General features: G+C 50.9%; 2 protein-coding genes across 3 annotated transcripts; one reads left to right on the plus strand and one right to left on the minus strand.

The window, feature by feature from the left end:
• Positions 1-2,087: 2,087 nt before the first annotated feature.
• LOC122375014 (progranulin-like) lies at positions 2,088-3,334 on the minus strand. Its single transcript, XM_043354152.1, has 2 exons — positions 3,127-3,334; positions 2,088-2,326 (listed from the first exon to the last, which is right to left on the minus strand). The coding sequence occupies exons 1-2, from the start codon at positions 3,332-3,334 to the stop codon at positions 2,088-2,090; spliced, it is 447 nt and encodes a 148-aa protein (XP_043210087.1).
• Positions 3,335-6,631: 3,297 nt separating this feature from the next.
• LOC122375232 (mite allergen Lep d 7-like) lies at positions 6,632-17,445 on the plus strand. 2 transcript variants are annotated; one of them, XM_043354513.1, is made up of 5 exons: positions 6,632-7,750; positions 14,446-14,596; positions 15,104-15,253; positions 15,634-15,785; positions 15,898-17,445. In XM_043354513.1, the coding sequence occupies exons 1-5, from the start codon at positions 7,644-7,646 to the stop codon at positions 16,130-16,132; spliced, it is 795 nt and encodes a 264-aa protein (XP_043210448.1). In that variant the 5' UTR covers positions 6,632-7,643; the 3' UTR covers positions 16,133-17,445. The 2 variants fall into 2 exon arrangements, with proteins under 2 accessions (XP_043210448.1, XP_043210440.1); XM_043354505.1 differs by lacking the exon at positions 6,632-7,750 and adding an exon at positions 13,488-13,902.
• Positions 17,446-17,500: the final 55 nt, after the last annotated feature.

Here is a 17,500-nt window from a genome sequence, read left to right on the forward strand (position 1 = left end):
GGAGGGGGCCGGCGGAGGTGACATGCCGCCCCTGTTCCTGTGACACATAATATACGGTGTAATGATGTGAGCGCCATCGTTTCGGGTTGTTAGAGCGCATGGTAGCTGATGTTTTGCTTGTTGGTAGTCTCGACACCACAGAGGCGGGTGTACACTGAACCGGTATCTTCGAAAGACGAACGAAACAAATTACGCATTTCTGGTGTATATCATGGTAAAAGCGATATGCAAGGACTTCCAGTCAAAACAAAGCGGCTGCGCCTGGATACAATAACATGGAAGACATGCACAAAGAGCCAAAACGATACTCCGTACAGAGACATTGGTTCATTCTTACTGGCCCTAGCCCTCACTGGTCGTCAATGCCCCCAGCCCCCGCAATAGCCCTCAGTGATCTAAATCACTTCTGGGTTACAATGGGAACGGCGATAATCAGATAACTCCGCCTTTGACTTATCGCGCTGGCTTCACCAAGAAGGGTCTCTGAACTGAAAACACATAACGACACCCGAAAGCTTGGTTAAAGGGACTATCCCACCTTTAACATGGGGTTTGAGTTGAGATAGCCAAGTTTGAGGCGAGGTTCAGAAACCACTATCTATCTAGGTTGCAACCCCGCGGCCTCTTGGTGTTGAAGAAATTCGTTCCCTTCATTTGAAAATGGGCCTTGTGCAAGGCCCTATCTTCAACATGGAGCGACCGTTAGTGTGACGTCACCTCGTTTGGTCATTCTGATTTAAATGGGTTTGTTCGTTGAAAAATCGCTTAAAACTTGGTCTGAACTTTGTTGTGGTGCCTACAGAGTAAAAAGAATCAGCTTCATGACAGTAATGTGGCCTGGGGAAGGAGGTAATTTTGGGCTGTGACGTCACATATTTGAAAGTTTGTGTTTGGAATATGGGAAGCCTAAGATGTTTAATGAAAAATAAATGCCAGAACCGTGTTCCTGGTCATCCAATCTATAAAGTCGGGCACAATTTAACTGGTTTTAACAACATTTTAGAAGGTGGGATAGTCCCTTTAAAGGGACCCTCCCACCTTCAAAAAAGTTAATGAATTGGCATGAAAGTGATGTCGCTCGGTTCAGAAAGCGCAAAAACGAATATCTACCAAATTTCATCGAAAAATATTCACCGGTTTTAAAGATATTAGACTTTTACTTTTGTTTACTTTTTGGGATCTCCGCTGTTCCTAGCAACTTTATTTGAAAGTGCGGCATTTGTTGCGCTCAAAGCAGCATATACCACCGCGTGCTACAAAACGTTTTAGTCAAACATTTAACTGACGTTCGAAAGCCTGATGACGTCATCAGATTCCCGTAATGGTTAAGAGATAGGGACCACGCTGGTCCCACCCTGCAAGTAAAGGGAAGAAATTTCTTGAACACCATAAAGCTGCGGGGGTTGCGACCAGGATAAATGGTGGTTTCTGAGCCTGGCCGCAATTTTGGCTATCTCAACTCAAAACTAATGTTAAGGTGGGAGGGTCCCTTTAACGCGTCTTGGTCCCCGATTGCGTTTAACAGTCGTAGGTATTGACCTACAGGGGTGCAAATGCCAGGCAGTGTCCCTGCTCGACTTGGCGACTTTTATAAACTTGGGATGAGCAGCACCGGACTTTTCATTCACTGAAGATCTCAGGCATGGAGACCAATGTGTCCCTCCGTGCCTTTCATATCCGTTTCAGCGAACTGCATCATCGGATGCTCCGATTTCTGGAACAGAAATGCAAAATGTTAGTATCTGCATCTCTTGAAAAATTCACAACATTACAGCAAGAATTCGACGACACTTCACTACGTACGAATTGTGCTTGTCTATTTCAAACAGCCTGCGGTTACAAGGGTTACGACGTTCAATATTTTCTCAGAGGATTTCTACCGCCCAGATAAATAGCATTGCTGTTAAACGCACATTGTTTTCCAGCTTGCAAAAGCAAATAAGAAACCATCAAAGTTGGACAAGAATCACAGCTTACCAGCCAAGTGGACGGTTCATGGTACCATATCAAATAATAGTTAGCTTCAAGTTCATGTGGGTAGCGCTGTATCGGCGAGCTGACAGAGTCCCTAACATACGCACCCGTCCCTAACTACCACTGACCTTCAGACAGGTGAGTGTCTGCAGGTCACACTGAGTGCCCTCGGGACAGCAGTGCACCTTGTCCGAGCAGCAGACGGCGCGCGCGTACGGACAGCAGCCCCAGCGGTGGTCAGCCAGCGGACAGCACGTGGCGCCCGCCGGACACCGGCTCTTGCCGTCCGGACACAGGCCCGGCTCCGGCGGCTGCTTCACGCATCGGCTGGTCGACAGGTCGCACGTGAAACCTGCGCAGTGAGGTCAGGTCAATGTCAGGTCACACGTGAATCCCAAGCAGGTCAAGTCAGGTCAGGTCAGAACCCTGCGCAGAACCCTGCACAGAAAGGTCGGGTCAGGTCACACGTGAACCCTGCCCAGAAAGGTCAAAGCAGGTCGCACGTGAACCCTGTGCAGGAAGGTCAGGCCAATGTCAGGTCACACGAGAATCCCAAGCAGGTCAAGTCAAGTCAGGTCACACGTGAACCCTGCGCACGAAGGTCAGGTCACACGTGAACCCTGCGCAGTGAGGTCAGGTCAGGTCACACGTGAACCTTGCGCAAGAAGATCAGGTCAGGTCACCGGTTGGTGGTCGGAGCAGTGGTGAATTGCAGGTAGGTCAGGTCAGGTCGATACCAGGTCGTCGGTAGGTGGTCAAGCTACACGTGAACCCTGTGAAGATCAGGTCACATGTGAACTGAGCGCCGATGGGATCACGTCAACTGACTAGGTCGGGTCAACGGTGGGGACATAACCAGCTGCCAGTCAGCTCAGGTCCAGTAAACCCTGCAAACGTTGCCTGACTGTGCATTCTTTCTTAGAAAGGAATGTATGCTTTTACATGCGTATGCGTGCGTGAGGTATTGTGAGCTGAGTTAGTGATTGCTTGTCCTACACCATCATTGTCGCCGTTTTATTGATTGACGTGAAAGAGCCTCGTTTTGCGTGGATCTTTTTCTAATAAACTGAGTAAACGTCTGGTAACTTCGTTTGTGCGACTGCGCACTGAGCGGTGACGTGTGCCGTGGGTACGCGTATGTGTCGTACCCACCTTCTCGGCAGCAGTGCCGCCCGTCGCCGCAGCAGACGCCGTTCCGATAGGGACAGCAGATGAAGGGCTGCTGGGGAGAGTCGGTACGGCAGCAGACGCTGGGCTCCGGGCAGGCCAGCTCTCCGCCGGGGCACCGGTCGGCCAGCGCTGGCACCAGAGGCACCAGCAGCACCAGCAGCGGCACCAGCGCCGTACCGAGCCGAGCCATGGCTGTTGTCGGCACTACCGGCCGTCCGTCTGCTGACTGCAGGGGACAGACAGCTGATATACATAGGTACGAGCTCCGTCCCCACAACATGGCGCAACCACCCGGGCCGGGTTAGGGGACCTGCCCTGCCCTTGAGACGGTCAACATGATGCGGCAATGAGGGCCTCTCGATACCAGCTGCATTCCGGTGACACTGACATGAGACACTTACACCTGCCAGAGACGAGACGCGTCCGAACTCGTTTTGTTTGTAGAGAAACACGAGGTTTATAGTGTCCCAATTAACAGCACTGAATTACAAAGGAATGTCTACATTAATTTAGGTATGATTCACAGTTCCCAAGAATCTCGGACCAATGAATTAAGCATAACGCATGTATATCGTGCCGACCCTTTAAACCAGAAGAGTAAAATATAAATGCATTGGGCTCAAAGCAAACTAAGTCGTTTATAACGCCTTGTGAGACCATCTACATACAGGGTAAATTACGAGCTAAAGACGTTCACAACAGATATCACAAATGATTATCTCTAAAGACGGCGCCATAAAGGAAGGTTGACAGCAGACAACATGTACTGTAATTTGATTAGAATAAAAACACGGTCGCTTATTGCGTCCCCACCTCACCGAGAGCTAAATCCTCACTCCCGTCCTGTCCCCAACGGCTGTCCTCTTCAGAAGTGCAGCGGCCCTTGCAGACTTCTGACGCAGCGGTGACCGGCCCAAAACGACACGAGCGTAGCGCTTCTGAGGCCCGCGGCTGGCGCAGCTCGAGCCCGGCACGACCCCGACAGCCTTCTGATCCGGGGGTGACTCTGGTCCCGTTTAAAACCGATCCGGTGGTGGTGTCTGCAACTGGAGAAGGAATCCCCGCCCTCCCCCGCGCCCCGGCGGCCCGGGCCGGCGGTATTGGGAGAATAGGAAGCGCGTCCGGCGGTGGAAGTTCGAGAACGGCGTGTGTCACCGTCAACACCCGCCCTACCAGTCGCCAGTACAGCACCGTCGGACGAACCCGTCCCAACACATGGACCCGTATCGACACACGGATATGGCCGTCTCGACAGACGGAACCGTCCCGTCGGACAGACAGAACCGCCCAGACTCGGAGCTCCGTCAGCGGCGATAGGCGTCGATCGTCGGTTGTCCGTTCGCTATCGGATCCGATTACTGCAGTGTGGTTGTCGCACTAGGGACTGTACTCTGGGTATCATGTGCCCGGGAATCATGTAACCGATGGCACGAGAAGGAGACACCGCTCCCCGCGCGGCATTGTCGAATCGTTGAGTCGGAGTCGAATTCACTATCATATGTGACTGTAATAAGCCACTATCAGAATCGCGCATTGTAGGTAGGCTGTCGCTGATGCCACAAGTTCATAAAAGTACCGCCGCTCCAATTAAATAACTTAATTCAAACTGCTCCGCTACCCATGATCTGGTGACCAGGAGAGCCTGCACCCAAATCCAGCGACCAGCAAAACCTTACGCTAACACTTACAAAAGTAAACAAATAAATCGCGGCACTCTCGTCTCTCTGCTAAGGAAAATACTTTAACTTTAAAAAATGCAGTCCGTAGGTATAACACAAGTGCCACACTCAATATGTCAATATACCTACTACTTATGTGCAGATATTGTAAATGCGGGACGGCTGACGCTGAGAGCCATCAGACAATTCAGCTATGGCAATGCCGCCATCTCACTGACGGTGACTCATCGCGACGAGCATCAACCTCATGTTGATCAACAAGGACGAAGCTGACTAGTTTAGACACGCCGGTCGCGGAGCCGCTGACGAAAAGTACGCTCCACGGGCCCTCATTCGAGCGTCACGTTGGCACTCTGCCAGGCAGGCAAGACGTTGTTTCTATATGCCTACTCTGGGGAGGACCGCCGAGGGCTAATACGCATGACGCCATATACGATGAAGACATTCAGCTGCCTGCACTCTGGTGATCGGGGAACTGTCCTTTCACATACCACAGGATATAAAGACGGCATTGTACTTACCAGCCACGCCACTACTCCCTATATCGCCACCAGTTGCCCGCTAACCCGGCGTATTCTCTTCACACGCGGGAACTCCCCAGTCCCACGCGTTCCTCAGGCGCGCGCGCGGCTTGGAGCTATGCGGCACAGCATATGCGTCAGGCGTTAATCACTGGTGCCATCTAGGGGAGACGAATAAAATTAGGCGAGAAAAGAAGAATAAGAACGTTATGACAAATAGGTATTACCTCAAATGAATCAGGGTCATCTGTCGGTAAGGGCCAGTGGCCACTAATTATCTCCTACCCCTGAATACAGCAGGGAGAGAGGGCGAGCCGAGCGTCCTTCTCGTTATTTAATAGGTTATCGAGATCAGCGTTGCTTTTTACGATACCGAAGTACTTACCTACTCTGCCCACTTATTAGGCATAAGTCATAACTGCATAATTCAAGAATCAGAAATGCAATACAAAACTGCTACCTTTACATTAACTTATTAAAAACTGCATCAGTACTTAGTTATATCGAGCTCAAACGCAACGAACAAGAACTGTCAATGAATAAGGTGTCAAATCAGTCAAAAGCACAGTCCTATGGATTGAAGCAGAAGCCAGAAGTCCTCAGTTTTCTTTCTTCGGTTAAGAGAGGTGCATATTCGAAAGAATTCATAATGAAATAAACGTATGCGTTTCCGTCAGTAAAACCTTAGATCCTGACCGCATGCCCTGTACAGGGATGCATGGTACGGTACCCATAATCCCATTTCGATGGGTAAAGCTTTATGGCTCACCCTGTATATACCCACTGACCCTGGCTGTCGTAACTGGATTGGTCCGGCAGCAGTACCGACTAGCTTTAGATTGTAGAGAATCCCTGTGTCTGTCAGTGTGCCTGTCTGCATGCAATGTGCTTGTGCATACATCGCATATATGTGCGTGAATCTCTGTGTGTCTGTCTGTGTGTCTGTCTGTCTGTGTGTATATCTGTGTGTGAATCTTTGTCTGTCTGTCTGTTCTGTCTGTCTGTTCTGTCTGTCTGTCTGTCTGTCTGTCTGTCTGTCTGTCTGTCTGTCTGTCTGTCTGTCTGTCTGTCTGTCTGTCTGTCTGTCTGTCTGTCTGTCTGTCTGTCTGTCTGTCTGCCTGTCTGTGTGTATGTCTATGTGTGAATCTCTGTATGTCTGTATGTCTGTCTGTGTGTGTGTGTGAGGACCGGCCGGGTCCACCACAGCTGTGGGTGGAGACGTGCCTACAGCTGCAGCCGCCGCTGCGCGCCCGGCTCGGCTCTCTGAGGCCGCGCCAGTCGCGCGCCGCCCGGTCAGCCCGCCCAGGATGGACGCCGCCCTGGCTGCGCTCGGCCTGCTGCTCGTCGTCGCCGTCGTCGCAGCCTGTATGATCGCCGACTGTCTGGTGGAGGAGTGTCGCAGCCGCGGACAGGAGGTCTACAGCGTCTGCTGACCGGCTGAGCAGCTGACCTGCTGACGGGCTGACCTGCTGACCGCCGCCCTGCTGACCGCCGCCCTGCTGACCGACTGCTGGCTGGCTCAGTGCCACCGCTGACCGCCTTGCTGACCGCCTGGCTGCGCTCTGCTGACCGGCTGCTGAACAGAAACATCGCCTGACCGAGCTGAGATATTGTTGAAGCGAAAAGTGTTTGATCACCTACCCTACATGCTGAGCTGCGGTCGTTTAACGGAAACGGTGTAAAAGCACTGAATACCGCAGCGTGATTTGAGTCGGTGACGTTTGCTGAGGCTCGGAGGCTGCATATCGCAGAAATTGTGGTTGTTTGTTGTTGACAAGCGTCCTTTCTGTAAGTCCGTTCGTGAACTCCACTGCTCAGCGAGTCAGATTGAAAGTAGAGAGCTAAAGCCAAGGCTAAGGCCGGTGTCAGAAGCTGCCAGGCTAGAATATTCATCTGACTAACAATTTTACTGTTGCTTACTTCAAACGAAGACAAGGAAGTGCCCGCAAGACTGTTGCTACCCACGGTGCATCTCAGGGCATAAACACCGAGTGTGTTGACGGCATCGGTGTCTGCGAGTGGAGGCATCACCACTGCGAGTGTTGATGTAAACTCTGCGAGTGTTGGTGTAAAACTGCGAGTGTTAGTGTCAACTCTACAGGGTGACAGTGACGGTTCCACGTGGTGAAACGCGGGTAAAGTAATAATCGTATACGCCATTTCCAATCAACTGTGTCTGTCTAAGACCTTATGATGCGAATGTAAACAACTTGACAATGAAGGTGTAAAAGCTTTTAGGAAACAGAGCGGGAGCTGACGGCAAAATTACATGCAGCGTGCTTGGTGAAAAGTGTGTGACATGGCTCCTAAAAAGGGTGTCTTGGCCAGTCTATACAGCCGATTTCGTGGACCCATCGAACAAGCGGAGGAGGCTATCATCAAAAAGTGGATCTGCTGGATTCTCAAGTAAGTTTGGCCTGCATCTATTGATTATCACAAATTGAGCATGACTCCGTCGTTATGATACAACGTGGCGCCGAAAACTGAGAGATGTCGCATAAATGCATATAATTCCACAACACTACAACTCTGACTGGAATACTGTACCGCACTAGATCTCTGGTATACTGTACCGCACTACATCCCTGACTGGTATACTGTACCGCACTACATCCCTGACTGGTATACTGTACCGCACTACAATCTACATCACTGACTGGTAAGTGGTTAACTAATAACTGTACCGCACTACATCCCTAACTTTTATAGTGTACTGCACTACATCAATGACCCAATTATTAATTAGCCCGCGCACCGACGGGTATCCGCGCCAACTTTGCACTGACGCGACGGGGCGGGGGGGGGGGGGCGGATAACCGCACCCTGATATCTCGAGAACGAAGCAAGATATAGCGCGACAAGCAGTAAACGACATAAGATATGGACGGACAAGGTATACAATTTTTACTGATGTCATTTTAAGGTCAGGTCAAAGATAACGTCACAGGGGTCAAAAGGCGAAATAGCGGCGCGAGATAAGAAGCGTTTTCTCGAATAACTTTCGAAGTAGCAAAGCTAAGAGCAAACTAATAGCACCATCGTAACCCTCTCGTCAATCCGCATCGAAACATATAAGCTGACCTCGGAAGGTCAAGGTCAAAAGTTAGCCTCAGGTCACGTGACCTCAACACTCAAGGTTATCATGTATATCATTCGATGCGCCTTGACGAGCTGAACTCAATGAGACCATCCGCGCGACTGTATCTCGTTGCTGGAAAGAGTTATTAGCAAAAAACCTTTGGTGACCTTTGATGACATCACATGAAGTTTCAGTTGCCAGACAGCAAAAAGACCTCAACAATCAACATAGTCAAGGTTTGATCGTAGGTATATGAAGTCATTTATAGCATATTGGGCCATTCTGACGCGTTTCAGTGAAAAAAAATCAGGCAGTTGGTTTTTCCCCATTGCCGTATATTGAAGAGGTCAAGAAATTGACCTGACTAGGTCATCGATTTCAAAATTCCGAGAAAAAAAATTGTAGCTAACAATAGCCTCATTACATCCTGCAGCTTTCAAAGGACTCTGCCATCTACTGTAGCTCTAACACGGTGGCAAAGTTGCAAAAAAGTGATTTGAGGTCGGGTCATTCGAAGTGTCCTGGTGACCTGATCTTAACCCGCGCACCGACGGGGGTCTGCGCCAACTTAGTACCGACGGGGGGGCGGATGACCGCCCCCCCCCCTGAGATCTCGAGAACGAAGCAAGATAGCGACAAGCGGTAAACGGCATCGGATACGCACGGTCAAGATCTACAATTTTTACTAAGGTCATTTTCAGGTCAGGTCAAAGATGACGTCACAGGGGTCGAAAAAGTCAAAATGGCGGCGCTAAATATGGAGAGAGTTTTTCTCGAATAACTTTCGAATTAGTCAAGATAGGAACAAACTAAGGGCATCATCGTGATCCTATCGTCAATCCGCATCGAATGATATATATGTTGACCTCGAAAGGTCAAGGTCAAAGGTTGACCTCAGGTCACGTGACCTCGAGGTCATCATGTACCTATATCATTCGATGCGTCTTGACGAGCTGAACACAATGAGACCATCCACGCGTCTGTATCTTGTTCCTGTACGGAGTTATTGGCCAAAAACCTTTGGTGACCTTTGATGACGTCACATGACCTCACAGCTGCCCAACAGCAAAACAGACCTCAAGGTAGTGAAGGTTGATCGTATATGAAGTCATGTATGGTATATGGGGCCATTCCGACCCGTTTTAGTGGTAAAAACAGGGAGTTGATTTTTCCCCCATTGACTTATAATGGGGAGGTCGCGAAATTGACCTGACCTTAGGTCACCGATATCAAAATTCCGAGATATACAAATTGTAGCTACTAATGACCTGATAACATCCTGCGACTTTCAAAGGCCTCCGACATCTACTGTAGCTCTGGCACGGTGACAAAGTTGCAAAAAAGTGACTTGAGGTTGGGTCATTCAAAGTGACCTGGTGACCTGACCTTGAAAGGTAGGAGGTTCAAACTTGCACACCATGTGTAAAATTGATAAGGGAATAGTCATACCAAATTTCGCGGCGCTACGCGCCGCGGTTTTCCCGCTATTCGCGAAAAACCTCAGGGGGGGCGGATATCCGCCCCCCCGTCGGTGCGCGGGTTAACCAGCGCACCGACGGGGGGGGGGGCGGTTGACCGCCACCCCCTGAGGTTTTTCGTGAATAACGCAAAAAAAAAAACGCGCCGTGTAGCGCCGCCAAATTTGGCATGACTTGTCCCTCGTCAATTTTACACATGGTGTGCAAGTTTGAACCTCCTACCTTTTAGGGTCAGGTCACCAGGTCACGTCGAATGACCCAACCTCAAATCACTTTTTTGCAACTTTGTCACCGTGTCAGAGCTACAGTAGATGACGGAGGCCTTTGAAAGTCTCAGGATGTAACGAGGTCATAAGTAGCCACAATTTGTTTATCTCGGAATTTTGATATTGATGACCTAAGGTCAGGTCAATTTCTTGACCCCCCCATTATAAGTCAATGGCTGAAAAATCAACTCCCTGCTTTTTCACTAAAACGCGTCGGAATGGCCCAATATACCATGAATGACTTCAGATACGATCAACCTTGACTACCTTGAGGCCTGTTTTGCTGTTGGGCAACTGTAAGGTCATGTGACGTCACCAAGGGTCACCAAAGGTTTTTTGCTAATAACTCCTCGCAGGAACGAGATGCAGCCGCACGGATGGTCTCATCGTGTTCAGCTCGTTAATGCGCATCGAATTATACAGGATGACCTTACGGTCACGTGACCAGAGGTCAACCTTTGACCTTGATCTTTCGAGGTCAACACATATATCATTTGATGCGGATTGACGAGAGGGTCACGATGGTGCCCTTAGCTTGTTCCTAGCTCGGCTACTTCGAAAGTTACTCGAGGAAAACTCTCCTGATCTAGGGCGGCCATTTGGACTTTTTTACCCCTGTGACGTCATCTTTGACTTGACATGAAAATGACCTGGGTAAAAATTGAAGACCTTGTCCGTGCGTACCCCATGCCGTTTACTGATTGTCTCTATCTTGCTTCGTTCTCGATATCTCGGGGGGGGGGCGGTCAACCGCCACCCCCCCCCTCGGTTCTAAGCTGGCGCAGACCCCCGTCGGTGCGCGGGTTAAAAGGTAGGAGGTTCAAACTTGCACACCATGTGTAAAATTGATGAGCGAATAGTCATCCCAATTTCGCCGTGGTTTTCCCGCTATTTACGAAAAACCTCAGGGGGCGGGGGGCGGATATCCGCCCCCTGTCGGTGTGCGAGTTAACCCTCGCCGGCCGAGGGGGGGGGGCGGATGCCGCCCCCCCCCCATAGGGTTTTTCGCGATAGCTCCGAACACGCTGGCGATAGAGAACTGAAACATGGCATACCTGACCTTTGATTCAAGCCGAATCGTTTGACACCAACCGCATTTTGGGGTCAGGTCAGGTCACTGACCTATGACGTCATAAGTGAACCTCTGCACGGTCTTCAGATGTCGCAACTTCGCAACGCCCTCACTGCCAAGTGCCAGAGGAGATGTCACAGGGAAATGAAACTTGCAGGATCTAGTATCCATTATGAGTCTCACAACTTGTATATCTCGGATTTTTCCTAAAGGTCATATGAGGTCAGGTCATTTTCGTGACCTCACCATTATAAGTCAATGGGGAAAAATGAAAACTGCTATTCTGGCGCCGGGAACGATCTCCAACTATCTCAAGCACACAGAATCGTGATTTGATGCACTCCTTGCAAGGTTAGATGCGTCACTTTCGCAATGTTGACCTTGCGTGACGTCATTTATGACGTCATCAATGTCATATTAGTTTTTCGTCAATAACTCTTGATCAAATTGAGCTAGCGAGTCGGGAAAGCCACCAATGGACTCAGGAAGACCTGCTGAATCCAATGATATGCGACATGACCTCTTTCGATCAACTTCGTGACCTGGGGGTGCTGACCTGACCTTGACCTGAGGTCAACACCCTAAGTTGACCTGACCCGAACAAAGAGTATATCATTCGACGCGCCTGATCGAGGCGAACACGATGCTGCCAAAACCACGGCTCTGCGGCCGTTTTTTGCGAAGTTATTCACCAAAAACTGAACCGTACCTTGGGGCACTTGACCTGACCTCAGAGGTCACCAGTTGACCTAGGACCTTAAAATCGGGTACCAATCTCTGCGTCTCGTAACGGCGCACACGCTCGTTTTTTTTCCGCGACGCGCTAGCTCCACCAGGGGCGAAACGGCGAGGGGGGGTCGTACCCGCCCCCCCCCCCCTCGGCCGGCACGTATGTAGAAAACCGATAGGTCCGGCGAGGGTTAACATACGAGTTATGTACCTATATGTTTGATGTTTCATGTTCGTACATATATTCAATTAATAGAGAAAATCGAGAGCAAGTCCACTCTCGATATCGCAAAGACTTTCGTAAAGTCCGATTGTAAAAGAACAACTATAACCAGATGAAGTAGTTTCGAAAGTTTCACATACATGGGAAATCGTCAAGGATCTTATTGGTGAGGTAACATCAAGACGTCATTAATTAATTAATTTTCCGGGCAATGATTTAAGTACGGAATCCAAAGCCTCTGTCATCTGGAAGCATTTGCTAATGATTTATGATATCTTTTTAACTAGTTATCATGCCGGTGAATAACCCTTTCAGACTCCTTCGTTAAAAAAAGTCCGTCACTCACCAAGAGACGTTTCGCGAGATCCATTTTTAATCACTACCCGCGGGGAAGCACTGCTGCCGACTGCGCACAGCGCACGCACAATGTGCGTGACAAGTGAAGGGTGGGAGAGGCAGACTGCGACACTTCACAGACGCTCCGCGTGAGACGGTGGGGCTAAACACCGCCGTGCCAACAGAGTGGACACTTTTGCTCACTTGATATTGTATTCACCTAACGAGTTGGGTAGTACGTTTATCTGGCCTTTAAAACAGAATGCGCACACAAATCACCGAGGCATATTGCCCGATATGCAGCTTTCCGTGAACGATACGCCTTCGTTCCTTTTGCGGTCGAAACGTCTGGTGTCCTGGGTACGGCGGCCGCCGGTCTCATAAAGGAGCTTGGCCGTCGGCTGATGCAGCCCGCAGCAGCGATCAGCGCGAAACAGTCTGGCTCTCACAGCGGACATTGGTCGGGAGGAGCGGAAACGACGCTGGATTTCCAACCAAACAATTACATTCGGGAGTAGGAAAGTAGGTAGTTGGTAATTGACTAAGCCCGTAACGAGAAACTCGACTACCGTGGGCGTGAAAGTATTCGAAGGCTTAGGGCACCGCCTTCGTCACTGTGAGGGGGTCGCGGGGGTTAGGGTCTCCGCAGTTCAGTGATGCTACTCGCTAAATTCACCATGTGTGAGTTTTAGACCAGGACTAACAGATTTCCCGGTTACGCCCCGCTATAGTATCAACTTGAAAGACTGGCGTCAAACATGTGCGAACTGCTTTCATATGTGCTGATCCCTGTCATTGATAAGCAAGCTCGGCAGCGCAGCCTGGGGCCGGCGGGTGGCTCGTGTGCCGGTTCCGCCTCCGTCGTCACACACAGGTGTTGGTGCGGCGTCACCGCTCGGCGCGACACAAGTGTTCCTCGTCCTTCTGTCCGGAGAGGCGGCAGTCGAGACTGGCGGCGCACGGACGGCGGCCCAGACCTGTGAGCGAGTGGAGGGCGGCTGTCGAGCTCTGGCCCTGGAGGGCTATCTGTAGCCGTGTTGGAGATCAGCGAACACACAAAATCCGTGGTTTGAGTGGACGTCGATTTGAGTTGTCTGAACGGACAGCGAGGGTGCAGTGATTCTTCACCTACTTGCGACAGGAGAGGTTCGATCAAGTCGGTCCGGGACTCCGGGCCACTCCAGTAGATCTCTGTAGGGTGAGCCGCTCCCTTCCCCCGTCTACCATCCGAGAGCGGTGTCACGGCAGACAGGCGGCCAGTCATGGCGCTGAGGAAGCAGGCCGGAGCGGCCGCCGGGCTCGCGCTGCTCATCAAAACCGGCGTGGAAGACATGGAGGAGAAGGCCGTCAGGAAGTGGCTCTCCTGGATCCTCAGGTGCGGCTGGAGTCTGGAGTCGGACGGACGCCCGGGTCTGCCATTCAGAGCGGCCATTTCAGTTCGCCACTGGAGGCAGTGTTGCAGTGCCGATTGCCGAAAACGAATATCCTATAGTCTATACCGGACATCCAGTGCATTGCACCGGATCCTTCGTTACATTATGATCAATGCATAGGCTGGTTCCTCGTGTAACTCTGAATCCTTGGATGAATCGCAATCAGTTATTGATTTTGAAAGGGTCACATCACATTTCATAAGGGTGTTACACATGTGTGGGCAACACTTGATTCAACATCGTTTTACACAGCTTGAAGAATGCTTCAGTAGGCAGTTTGACACAAGCGAGCCCACCTGTACAAAAACATGTATATGCGAATGACGGCGGCACGACTGTGCTGAGAGCTAGACACTTCCCAACGAGAATGCAGTTGGCTGGGTAGTGGACGCTGAAGTGGATAAACATTGTGATTATAAGTGTAGTACTCCCGTCAGCTTGAATTTTCAGATCTGCGCTTATGTCACACATCTATTCCGTTGCAGGCGGCACGTGCAGGGCAACAAGGGGCGGGCGAAGACGTCGGACGCCAACCGGTTCGTCGACAACGCTATGGAGTTTGCGCGCAGCCTGATCAAGAGCGAGGGCCTGGACCCGCTCAAAGTGGCCGACGACGAGACACTGTTCGAGGAAAAGGTAGGCGGCACGCTGCTGAAGAGCGAAAGGTTTACGGCCCAGACTGGCGACGTGAGGCGAGACAAAGGATGGAATAGATAAAGCTCCAAAGAACCAAACGAAAACTTTAAAAGTAATACCGTAAAGTGGGGCTATTTGAGACAGTGGGGCTATTTGAGACAGTAATTAAAATCGCTATAAAATGAAGACCGTTTGATTTTTATGTGATATTTTTGCTCAGGAAGGTGTGGAATCGAGCAGTAAATCGCCTGAGCAAAAATTAGGCATACATTTCAAACGGTTTTTATTTTATAACGATTTTAAATACTGTCTCAAATAGCCCCACTGTCTCAAATAGCCCCACCTTACGGTACGTGTATATCGTGGAGACTGGAGATAGGGTCGAAGGCTAACAATTGTAATCGCCGTGACTCTTTTGAGCGTCCGTTGTCCATGCCATCAACCTTCTCCCGGTGGTATTTGAACGTTCGGTCGCCCTTTTCTGACGTGTTCGGGGACCCGTTTCAGCTGTTTTTCATCCGTTTGTCGGCGTCAGTGACGTTCCTGGCCACCTCTCTGAAGGGCATGTCGACCCTGCGGCGGAAGGGTGACGCCATCCTGGAGCTGGACGGCGACTGGCTCACACTGCAGACCCAGCTCGCCACCACCAAAATCGAGGTGCGCACACTCGCAGTGAATTGATCCTCGTTAGACTGAGCCATTTTCAACATAATTACGCTTCATGCAACATCCAACATTCGCTGATCTACCCCTGATTACCTAGAGCTTCGCGGATAAACAAGTGTGCTAGCTAACTATAACGGGAGCGACTGTGAACACATTTTAATATTTTCAGTCAAGTAATGATCTCAAAGCCCACGTCAGCGACTTACGGGCCAGGTGTTTGACTTTTCGTTCATAGCTCCTACAATAATTATTGCTGATCGAAATTTTGAAAATACAGTCACATTTGCGGTGAATAATCTTATGTTCTAAAATTTCCAGCTGGATTTTGCCCGTCCCACTTCGTGCACTTAACAGCCTCGTTTGTCCGCCAGTGTAACACAAACTGCACGGCCAAGTTCATGGACCTGGGTCCCAACTTTGACCTGACCGTGGACGTGGACGCCGTCACGGTGAAGATGAAGGCGCGCATCAACACGAGCACCATGCAGATCGTCATTCCCTCCTTCGAGGTCGTCCATGTCGGGTGAGCGAATCTTGAGGATGTCCTTCCAATATCACAGAGACATTTACGCTGGCTTTGCTCAGTGCCCACTCCCCAGAGACATTGACCCGACCCTCCCCCTCTCTTCCCACAGAGACATCGACGCCGAGGCGGACGGCCTGTTTCCAATCGACTCACTGCTGGCTGCCATCAGCGAGCTCTTCATCAAACGCTGCAAGGACTCGATCGTCAAGGTGTTCGAGTTCGAGGCGCAGTGCCAGCTGGAGGCGGCGCTGAAACGGCTCGACTTCACGCAGATCGTGCGCTCCTATGGCAGAAAGTACTTCAAGGACGCCGCACAACACGTCGGAGTGCCCGGACTGAGCTGAGGGGCGCTGGATATATGGGGGGGGGGGGGGCACGACTGAGCTGAGGGACGCTGGGAAGGTGGTGAGAGGCAAGGGGATATGCAAGGCTGGCCCGAGAGCCACCAAGAGGCGAGAGAAGGGGCAGGACTCAGCTGACGAGCCCACGAGCCGCGGAAGTGTGTTAGACGACAGAGCTGCTATGGGCAGGTTCCCAGTGGGCCAGAGAGCGGTTCTGCAGCGAGGTAAGCATTTGTAGAAGACGGTGACGATTGTGTCGTGCGCATGACGTGTGTGAAGCGAAGAGAGGTTTCCAAGTGAGCCAAAGACGGTATCAATGAGCAAATGACAACCATTGATGCGCCGTCTATACGGTTATATAGGTGTAATGCGATATGCTGAGCATGAGGATATTGTACTGTGTTCCATAAAAGTGCGACCGGTGACTGACTTTACCAGCTGTCAACAAGTAGATAGCTGTGGATCCCGTGAACAAACATGTATGAATTTATCTATATATGAGGCGTCCAGCTAAATATAAGGAACTCGGGCAACACAAGCGCGAAACAAGACGGACCTCACTGTGGAAAGGTCATGACGCGAGCAACTGAACTGGTCATTCACCAGCCAGTTGACGTGTAAATGTGTCGAGAGAGAGCTTGAATCCGCGATCTGTGCGCTGCTAAGTACTATGGTGACCAGTGACAAACTAGGCTGTTGAAAACAGCTAGGCGGAAATGGCCACGAAAGGATGTACCGACCCTTCGAGACATCCGCGTTCCTGCGAACTCGGGCGCAAAACAGAACAGAAGCATGGACGGTCTATCGGCGCTATGAACTGGGCCAAACATCCACGCAACAAACAGGGAGCCGAGCGGCGCCATCCGGCTGCCTCTCTGTTACCACGCGCGGTGCCGGGAGCGGGTCCCGCCGGCGACCCGCTCGGTGCGGCGGCACGGACCGGGGAGTTCCCGCAGACTGCCGACCCGGCCCGGCGACTCGTGACATCCTGTCGGGCAGCCGGCGCCAGACCGTGCCAGCCGCCCGCCGCCCGAGGGGGCCCCGCCGGGACTCAGGGTATATCCGGGACTGAGGAAATTCGGGGGTCGTGAACCGGCTGAATCTGGATTCGAAGGCCGAGTGAACGTGACGGAAAACTAGCGCCGGGTGGTGTACTACGCTGTGATGTATTTAACGGAGCCGGATCGTGCGTAGCTGGAGTTTGGCTGGAGGTCACCGAATCCATGCGTGGTAGATTCCTGCTTCCAGCCATTAACAATTAAATGCAGATGAAATCTCCCGCTTTGTGCCTTCTGAATCTCTGATAAATAAATGATAAACCCAGGAGGAAACGACAATTCAGTATGACTTACTTATTTCAGCCACGTAAAA

The sequence above is a fragment of the Amphibalanus amphitrite genome, unplaced genomic scaffold (genome assembly GCF_019059575.1).
Source record: "Amphibalanus amphitrite isolate SeventyFive unplaced genomic scaffold, NRLGWU_Aamphi_draft 000040F_arrow, whole genome shotgun sequence".
Taxonomy (NCBI): domain Eukaryota; kingdom Metazoa; phylum Arthropoda; class Thecostraca; order Balanomorpha; family Balanidae; genus Amphibalanus; species Amphibalanus amphitrite.

Excerpts from the sequence above, each read along its gene's own strand:
- LOC122375014 (XM_043354152.1), bottom strand. The coding sequence starts at position 3,334 with ATGGCTCGGCTCGGTACGGCGCTGGTGCCGCTGCTGGTGCTGCTGGTG. Across the intron at positions 2,327-3,126 it reads GCGGCACTGCTGCCGAGAAG|GTTTCACGTGCGACCTGTCG; the intron begins GTGGGTACGACA and ends CTCACTGCGCAG.
- LOC122375232 (XM_043354505.1), top strand. The coding sequence starts at position 13,790 with ATGGCGCTGAGGAAGCAGGCCGGAGCGGCCGCCGGGCTCGCGCTGCTC. Across the intron at positions 14,597-15,103 it reads AGACACTGTTCGAGGAAAAG|CTGTTTTTCATCCGTTTGTC; the intron begins GTAGGCGGCACG and ends GACCCGTTTCAG. Across the intron at positions 15,254-15,633 it reads TCGCCACCACCAAAATCGAG|TGTAACACAAACTGCACGGC; the intron begins GTGCGCACACTC and ends TTTGTCCGCCAG.